The following is a 9,891-nucleotide window of genomic DNA, read 5'->3' as shown; positions in this document are numbered from 1 at the left end:
AGTAATTATTTAAATCTAAATATATACACTGTTGATGTGGGGTGTATATAAATACATATATCTAGGATATTTTAAATGTATAACTAAAATGGGTGAAATCAATAATCAACAGTGTTTTACAAGGTGAACGTTAAAGTGAGTTCTATTGATTTTGATAATTAATAATGGTAAAAACAATTATGGTTTTTCCATGGACTCGATGGTAATATGTGGGCAATCGATGTGGTCTTTCCGTGGCTCGCTGCTCAATGTGGTCTTTCAATGGACTCGATGGTAATATGTGTAATCATATTTACTAACCTCACTTTTAAATTTATATACTAAAAATGTATTAAACTAGATTATTAAACCATATTTGACCCGATCAAACTATATTAAACTGTAATCAAAATAATTATCTGGTTCAGCTTCTCGTCTAGTTTTAAAAATTATTCATTTACCTTCCTTTATATCAAATTGGATTAATTAAAAAAAATCAAAGCAATAAAGAATCATACTATATAATACAAATGGTCAAAAACACCAAATAAAAAAAATATTTTTTCATAAAATTTTTAAAGCATCATTTAAATTGAAGTAAGATTAAAAATGTAAAACATTAATTAAAATAAAACAGAGAGAGAGAGTTATTTAGGTCTCTTAGATTGAGTCTCTTAGCGTAATATAAGATACAGTCTCTTACCTTTTAACTAAAAAAACTATAAAAACGGTCTCTTTAACTTTTATCTTATATTACGCTAAGAGACCCAACCTAAGAGAACTCAGTACATTCTACATTGGTTTTAGTGAGATATCAATCTCTCATGATTAAGCAATCAAGACAATCACACTTGCGACGAACAGTCACAATTGATGACAACCAAGATTGCCTTGTTTAATTGTGTAATTTCTATAGTTTAAGGAACTCCATCAAAGTATATAAATATCGATGTTTTGGTATGATAAAAATCAATCAATCAACACAGAGAATGACATATTTTTTTGTGTTCTATAAAACCTTAAGTTCTTAACACTAAGTTAACGTTTAAGCTAGAGTATCGGCATTGAAAAGAAATTTTGTGTGTCAAGTTAAGCAAGTCTTCATTTCTACGAATCCTCCTAGAGCTTTATTCATTTGTACAAATTACTAGAGTGGACCATACAATATGATGATAATAAGATTTGATATCCAAAAGGATAAATGATCCCTATTACTGACACAACTAAAAGCTGAATATACATATCTAGATATCCAAGAAGAGGTTTGTTGACGGTGAATAAAATACACATGTAGTGACAATCTCTTCAGCAAAGTTCCTTCACTTGGATCCATCGGTTTTGAGTTACAACATTTTCATACTCCACCTGTAGATTCATTATATAAATAGATCAAAAAGAAGAAAGGATTTTCTGCAACAAGTTTGACAATTGTTATTTGTTTCTCACTTATCATCTTTGTTTAAGCCATAGTTATCTCCTATTTTCAGACACAATAACTTTAGCTGCTTTGATTTGGGGAGACGTGTATACATTATGGACTCCTGCAATAACACATCTCTTGTCACTTAATTATAGGAAAACGAAAATAGATGGCTGATTTAAATAAAGCATAAATCACTAATTAAGATTTTTTCTTTATATTGTAAAAAGGACATGATCTTGGATTATGTTTCTTGCCTCGACAAGCTGAGCTTCACGTTCGAGCTCTCTCTCTCTCTCTCTGTGGCTTCAGAAATGACAGATATTCCTTTAGGTACATCTTGTAACTGAACCATGTGTTCCCTTTAGTTTATGTTCCAAGAGAAATAAGAAGAAATGGAGCTAACAAGTTAGTGAGGCAGTGATAAAAGATCGATATTACGTTACTAGAAATGTTGGTAATAAAAAGACCTTTATGAAAGCCATCTTAGCGCGCAAACTCTCTACTATTTGACCTCTAGCCATCCGGAAAGGTAGATCAAAGACATCCTGCGTAATGTGTAATGACTAGTTAGATACTGCGCAATCACGTTTCCATCATAACAAACTAGAAACATTCGGTTATCTAAGATTTATGCATACCGTCTTTTCACCCAGTGGATATTGTGAAGGATCAGCCTCACGTTTCTCATTGCCAGCCAATGAAGGATTAGCTGAACCGTTTGGAGCATTTAAAAAAAAATCACGCATATCTATCAGAAACATAACCAACAAAGAAACTTTGATTTATGAATAAACATGTTAATACACTGAAGCTAAGCCTAGTGTGAAGAAAGAGCTTACCTGCATGAATCGAAGTGATGCTCTTAGGCTAGTGTTCTCAGCCACTATTTCTTAGTTTTTCGCTTCATTTGCATCCACCTGCAGGAAACGATATTAGTAAAGAAAATGCCTTAAATCTCTGCGTAAAACATGAAGTAGTTAATCCAAGAAGTTCAGACCTGGTTACCGATCACCATCCTTTGAAATTCATTTCTCTCCTGCTGTAGCTTTTCAATCTGGGACTTCAAAGCTGCTGTGCTTTTCTCTTCCTGTCCAACGAGTGAATCCATAATCAACCAAGAGTCTAAGCAAAAAAACATATCAACTGAAACGGAACGTTAAAAAGGGTTAAAACCTTTTGCTTCGAGCGGTGGTGGTGACTATCATCCAGTGCGGACACACTCAGCGCCTTACTGTGCTCCTAGACGAGATTTGACGCGCTAGCGGTTAGTCACGGGATTCAAACAAAACTCACCTCTAAGTAAGGAGAAACATGGGCCCACACCGTTTTAGTTGGGCCTTTTTGGGCTTATCTATAATATAGACATCCGCGCCTTGCACGGGATCAACATTATATATATAAATTATTTTATGTGTTAAATATTTTTACATATTATCAAATAATAAATATATATTAAATAATTAAAAGTCAGTAACTATTAAAAATATAATTAAATTGGTGCGAACATATAAATCAATTGTATTAATCCAAAAAAAAAATTATTTGATATGATATGTTATTAAATTTAAATGATACTAACGTAGATAATATATTTTAGTATATTTTTAATATTAATGTCTATTAAATGATGATTTCTACTCATATAGTTTTTTGATCATTTGTATCTTTTATAGAAAAAAATTTAAATTACTGATAACAAAATTTTCATTGTGGGATTAATAGTTTTAGTAATTTATAATTAAAAAAAAAAATAAGTTGTCAATGATCGTTCAAAACTTTTATCAAAAAAATTGTTCAAAGTAAATTTTGAAACTAAAATATTATATTTTATATGGTTTATAGTTTAATTTAAAACGATATATATATATTAATCTTATTAATTAATTAAATTAGACTTTTTACTTATATAATTTTTGTAATCATTTGTATTTTTTCATAACAAAAATTTTAAACCATGGATCATAAAATTTGAATGTGAGACTTTTAACAGTTTTAGTAATTTATAGCCGTTTGTAAAAATTCAAAATATAACATATACATAAAAATCTAAATTTTTATTATATGGTTATTGTGGTTGTTTAATTTATTTAATAGCTTAAAATTAAACAAATAAGATAGAAGATACACTATTTTTATCAAATCTTTATTATTCAAAATCATTAATTGCCATATATACTTTAGCCACATTAGGCAATTCCGTAAATTTTATTTAAGGAAATAATAAAGTACATTAATGATGAATTTATTGTTAGTTTAATAAAAAACTTATTATATAATTAGATGAACAAACATATTTCTCTAATGATTCTAAGAATCATTCTAGTGATGACATGTGCCTACAAAAAGAAGTTGTAATGCTTCTCAAATAATATATAGGGGATCAAAACACATTAACAAAATGATCATATCATTGTTTGGTTAGGAACAGACCAAAACAGCGGGAAATTGTTCGACTGTTATTGAAAAACTTTTACTTATTATCGGGGAGTGAAATAAGCAAACACTAACGTATGTCTGTAGAATCGAACAAAACAAAAATCGAGACAAATTATTTACAAGATTAAAATAATCTGAAGTTTGGTACAAATAAGCTTGAGCTATTTCTGTAACCAAGGTCAGTTTACAACATTTTCCATACCTCCCATATCGGATCTTCGAGTCTTCTTCGAATCCCAAGTTAAAAATAAATGTATTTCATCTACATCTATCACTATGATTATTACAAAATTAATTATTGGTTGCTTCAAACCTAAGAAAATATGCTTCTTGTGCTTCGTTTTATGTCTTCTTGGGGTTGCTTAATTAGCTCATTCACCTCTGGCCTTGGATCCACTCACTAAAACAATTAACACTTCAGCAATACTATATCATAACTGTTAATTGTTATGACTTCTACAAACATATATCAGTCAAGCAAACGTTAAAAGACTGCAGAAACTTCACTTCACTATATATCTGAACTAGATTACACTGACCTTTTTTGTTATAATCTTGAATCCTTGACTCGAACCTGAGAGTGTGTAAGTATGCGATAAATGTACAGTATAGAAAAGGTAGTTGGGTATGTATATGTGGCGCTATGGATGTATGAATTGGTGTGTAACATATGACTTTTGATGTGTGTATGTGTGTCTTTTCTTTTTACATACATTCTTCGTCTGCTGGAGCTCCCGACCAGGCGCGAGTCAAGGAAGCGAAGCGTTCGGCGACGGAAGCGCGGTCGTTTACAATTTACAAGAACTCTTTTTCTATTCTGATTTTTATCATCATTTTATAGTCTTGAATTTGGAGTTCTATAGTCTATACTCATTACATTATTATTATATTGACTCTTTTAAGAGTGCTTTTAAGATCTCAACTTATGTTTTCTCGTCAGCTTGCTTATTGTTCACGTAAGTGAAAGTTGAAAGAAAACAATGTGGTTGAAAACTGGTTTAAAAGATTTAATTTAAAATAGTGTAACCTTACCATACATAAATATACATAGGATTTCCAGTAAGAGCTCTTGTCCCAACAGTGATACATTAACAATGCAATAGAATTTTAATAATAACTAGATTTTGACCTACGCGTCCGCGCGGGTGTATTTTTAAAAATATATGTTGCTATTTGTTTTTTATGTAACTATTTAGGGTTGGACAAAAAACTCGAATTCGAAGAATAGAACCGATCCCAATCCGAATAAGTAGTACCAAATCCGAACCGAAATTGATTAAATATTCGAATTATTCAAAATTTTGGTATTTGAAGAACTGGAACCTAATTCGATCCGAACCAAAGTATTTTGGGTATCCAAAATAGATTTATATACTTATATATATTAATTATTTTTAGATTTCATATATATAAAACATCCAGAATATATATGATACTTTTAAATTCGTTTAAATACTTGAAAATATATACAAATAATCAAACATAAATGTCTAAATTAGTTAAAATATACTCAAAACTCCAAAAATACTTAAATAATTATTAATTCTCTATCCAAATATTTAAACCAAACCAATTTAATTTGGTTATCCAAATCCGAACCAAATCTGAACCGAACACGAAATTCCAAACAAACCCGAAAACGAACCCGAACTCCCACCCCTAATCACTATTATATATCATATATGTGTCATCATAGGTTACAATAAATATGTGTTATCATATAATTAATCGTATTTTATACGTACTATCAAATAAGTTTTCTTATAATTAATAATATTTTATACGTACAATCATATAAATAATCACATATATTATATTTTTAAATTTCAATGTGAAATATAAAAACCATAATTTAAGTTGGTGTTTGAAATTGAGCTTTGTATTGTATTTTCCTTATATATATTGAAAATATTTTTATAATGGTTATTGGAAAATATGTTAGTAAAAATCAAATTTAGAATATATGTATATTTTTGAATGAATTTTTGATATAAATCAATTTTAAATTATTATTTTGATTTGAATATGTATATCAAGTAACATAAACCCATTACTTTTTAATATAATGTAATGGACTTCCAATTTTTTTAATAACATAAGCCCATTACTTTTTTTTTTCTGACTTACTGATATTCATGTTTCCAAACAATACTATTTTTTTCTAACTGCTATCTATGTTGTCAAACAAAAGCTTAAAGTACTTCTACTTTAATAAGATAGATACTCCCTATTGTTTCTTTTTATTTGACACTTCGAAGTTGTGCACACAAATTAAAAAGAAAACATTTAATTTATATATTTTCTAAACAAAAATATCATTAACTATCTAACTTACCATAATTCAAGTACTAAAAATCAATTTACAGACTATAAAAGATCATATAGTATAAAAATCAATAAATTTATATTAAAACTTGAAAACGCCAAACAAGAAAAAATCTTCAAAACCTCATCTATTAAAAAACTAAGAGATTATCATTTAATACAATGCACAAGTGATAACATTTCTACATGAATCATGTTGTTCATTCAATTATTAAATATTCCATTTGTTTCAAAATAATTCATGTTTTTGAGTTTTCTCACATATTAAAACATATTAAATTTTAATTATATATATATCATTTTTGTGATTAAAGTTTTTCTTCAATTTTTAATCAATAGAAATTCAATTAGCACAATTTTTTTTCCAAAGTTTACAATCATCATAATTACCTAATAAAATACGTTTAAAATGTTAAAAAAATGTTTCTTGACTCTTTCTATTTTCTAAAATATGGATTATTTTTGAAGAGTGAGTATTAAATCGGCTGTTAATTACAGATCCATTGTTTAATGCGAAACCTAAATAGCAGATGTACTCTGAACTCTTGGAAAATGTAAGAAAACAATGAAACAAAAAAAAAAACAAAAAAAAACAAAAAAAAATAGAAGGCACTTTTGCCACACAACTTACACGCCTTCTCTGTTTATTTGACTATTTATATGTACATACATTTACTTTCACCAGAATCCCAGCAACACCAAATCAAGAGTCTCTCTCTTTCTCAACACAAAAACACTTCGAGTTCCTTACATCCGTTGTCTTCATAAAGTTACAAATACCCTAAAACCCTAATCTCAATATGGACAATTTCGAGCCACACAGCCAAGAATCCTTGAAAAGAAGGTTTCATCAAGATAACACGACCACGCATCAACCTCGTGAAACCACAACAAGAACATCATCCTTCATGCCAAAATCTATTTCAACAAACCCTAATAGTAGCTCAAGTTCCGGAGCAGCCGGGAGATTCTCAGGGTTTGGACTCAACGTCGACGATGATCTAGTTTCATCTGTGGTTCCTCCCGTTACCGTTGTGCTCGAGGGACGTTCTATCTGCCAACGAATTAGGCTAGATAAGCATGAGAGTTATCAAACCTTGGCTTTGGGTCTGAGGCAAATGTTTGTTGATGGGGCTGATTCGACTTCGGAGACGAAAGATCTTGATCTCTCCAACGCCATCCCTGGCCATATTATTGCTTATGAAGACATGGAGAACGATCTACTTCTCGCTGGTGATCTTAGTTGGAAGTAATATTCATCTCTTCCCTTATACTACTAATTTACTTATATTTAGAGTTTTTTAGACCCTCTTAAACTATTTTAAAGCCATGTAAAATTTCTACTAAACGTATATTTGATGTGCTTATTTTTGTTTTAAACAATTAGTTGTTCCGATACATACACATACATATCTACACCATTTATGCATGCTAAAAGATGGTCATGCTCGTACATATATATACATACATGTATTTGTAAATATATATACATGTGTACCTGTGAGCTTTCATGAAAGGCAATCACATCCTCCCTTTTTTATGAATACACATACTCTTCCTTTTAAAAACTAAGATCTTTCAATGTTTGGTTTAGTTTTACTTTTACGGTTCTCTGATTTTTAAACAACTTAATTTGTTTTCGCGTGTTTGAAGTTATATAACTGACTATATATATGTAAATATTTGGAAGTTAATGAGAAACTTGGTTTGTGAGGATACAGGGATTTTGTTCGTGTAGCTAAGAGAATTCGAATCTTGCCGGTGAAAGGGAACACAAGAAAGGTTAGAAGGAACGAGTAACTAGAGAGATAACGTTTTGCCAACGAAGTCAGAAGATGTTTGTAGCAGCCTAGCTATGTCGGTGATTCCCAAAGGCGATATTATTATAAAACTTTCATCGAATGTGTTTGCTTCTTTTTATTCACTGCTTATCTTCCCATGAAACGAAAGAACAAAATGGAACAACAAAATTGTTACGATCACAAATCGTGTGGATATAATCGCAAATACAATAGAGATAACCTATCTTCAATTTTTATTCATACATAACAACAACTCACATCGCATATGTCAAAAAATACTCAAGTGAATTTGAAGAAACGAATAGAGGATTAGATGTAGGTTGTACACAACACATGTTAGTGATTCATACATAACAACAACACACTCCATAATCCAGGAACCATCTTTTCTTCGAGTGCTCCTTCTCAGCTCAAGTTTGGGCGCATCTTGTCAAAGGTATACTGCAGAACTCATACACCGCAGAATGGACTGACATTGAGATACTGCTTGTTGATCGGAACCGGGAGAGAAATCAGCTGTTCTGTATCCGATATGCCTTTCAAGCCGCTGTCTATGCGTTGCGGAGAGAACGTAATAGACGCAGACATGGAGAACCACCATTGCCCTCTCAAGCTCTGATGAAGCTTGTCCATAAAGGTATCCACAACAAACTCAGCTTGATGAAATCACAAGATGGAAAGAGATTTGAAGGCATTTTGCAATATTTGTTTGCCACAAGATTGTAAATAGATGCAGTTTAGGAGTAGTAAAGGAGTAGTTAAATAAAGTTTCCATCTTTAAACATATGATGCACTTGATGTAAAAAAGTCTTTTTTGATGAATAAAATTTAACATTCATTCAAAAAAAAGAAGGGAGATAAGATTCCAACCATAAACTAAGAAGAAATCAACTGAGCAACCGACAATAAAACAAGAGCAGATAAGCCAATGTTTGGAGTTGGGGGTAAGAGTTTGTTCTTTTTTTTTTTGTTTAAACGTTAAGGCAGACTTTTTGTTTGGTCTCTTGTCATGTCACCCACTAAGTTTCTATTTTGGCTTCTATAACCAAAAATCATAACCTTTGACGACATAAAACCTCATGGCTTTGTCATGTAAACCCCAAAACAAATATAATAAGACAAACGATAAGCTTTCTCACCGATTCATGATTATGGCTTGTTATCATTACATTGAAGAAGCTTTTGTTATATATATATCACTTAGTTTGAAGCCTAAAATGGAGACAGACCCCATTCCTCTGGTTTGAACTGGAGTAGAGAAGTTATGATTTGATCTGCAACGTCATGGTAAGAGATATCTAGTCTAAGATCGGGTATACCATCACCACGTGTAGAGAAGAAGAATCAAGAGGAATAATCTTGGTTTAGATCAGATGGATATCAATAGTTTTCCAGCTTTTGGTCTGCAAGTAAACCACTAAACTCGTTTATTATGAGTAACAAGTTGTATTGTAAATATGCACATAAGCACATATATACTTGAATATACATACGAAGGTGTCAAGAAGATTGAATACTTATCTTTATATACTAGGTAATAACCTGCGCCTTGCGCGAAACGTGATTATTAGTTTCATTATTTTTTAATAAAGAGACATTAATCTCTTTAATCTGGATATCGGTTCGGTTTTAGGTTGTTTTTGGTTTTTAATCTCCTAAAATATAACTATCATTTTAAATCAATATTTGTTTGGTTTTTTCAATTAAAATGTTTGAAGTTTTTTTTTATCATGTGATAATAAAAAATTACTATTATTTGTTTGTTTTCATGTTATGAATCTTAGATAGTCGTGATGTCGAACCAATGATTTCATATTATAGTTTCTAAACGGATAATAGTTAAAAAAAGAAAAAAAAATTATTAAGACAAATCATTTTACTACAATTTGGTCGATAGTGAAAGAATCATTAAGAAAAAAAATATTT

General features: G+C 30.4%; 1 protein-coding gene and 1 long non-coding RNA gene across 4 annotated transcripts; one reads left to right on the top strand and one right to left on the bottom strand.

The window, feature by feature from the left end:
- Positions 1-1,083: 1,083 nt before the first annotated feature.
- On the bottom strand, positions 1,084-2,650 carry LOC106417851. 3 transcript variants are annotated; one of them, XR_007319132.1, is made up of 6 exons: positions 2,400-2,650; positions 2,242-2,319; positions 2,041-2,111; positions 1,870-1,947; positions 1,426-1,761; positions 1,084-1,344 (listed from the first exon to the last, which is right to left on the bottom strand). It is a non-coding gene; the product is annotated as an uncharacterized LOC106417851 (long non-coding RNA). The 3 variants fall into 3 exon arrangements; XR_002655510.2 differs by having other exon boundaries at positions 1,084-1,761; positions 2,041-2,150; positions 2,400-2,646; XR_001283479.3 differs by having other exon boundaries at positions 1,084-1,761; positions 2,400-2,640.
- A 4,290-nt stretch (positions 2,651-6,940) lies between these two features.
- LOC106380322 (auxin-responsive protein IAA33-like) lies at positions 6,941-9,570 on the top strand. The gene is made up of 2 exons (XM_013820093.3): positions 6,941-7,412; positions 7,885-9,570. Exons 1-2 carry the CDS (start codon positions 6,964-6,966, stop codon positions 7,961-7,963), a joined length of 528 nt encoding a protein of 175 aa, XP_013675547.3. The 5' UTR covers positions 6,941-6,963; the 3' UTR covers positions 7,964-9,570.
- Positions 9,571-9,891: the final 321 nt, after the last annotated feature.

Source organism: Brassica napus, chromosome C2 (genome assembly GCF_020379485.1).
Source record: "Brassica napus cultivar Da-Ae chromosome C2, Da-Ae, whole genome shotgun sequence".
Taxonomy (NCBI): domain Eukaryota; kingdom Viridiplantae; phylum Streptophyta; class Magnoliopsida; order Brassicales; family Brassicaceae; genus Brassica; species Brassica napus.
This window is presented reverse-complemented; position numbering and strand designations above follow the sequence as displayed.

Coding starts and splice junctions, on each gene's coding strand:
- LOC106380322 (XM_013820093.3), top strand. CDS start 6,964: ATGGACAATTTCGAGCCACACAGCCAAGAATCCTTGAAAAGAAGGTTT. Junction 7,413..7,884: donor GCTGGTGATCTTAGTTGGAA/GTAATATTCATC, acceptor GTGAGGATACAG/GGATTTTGTTCGTGTAGCTA.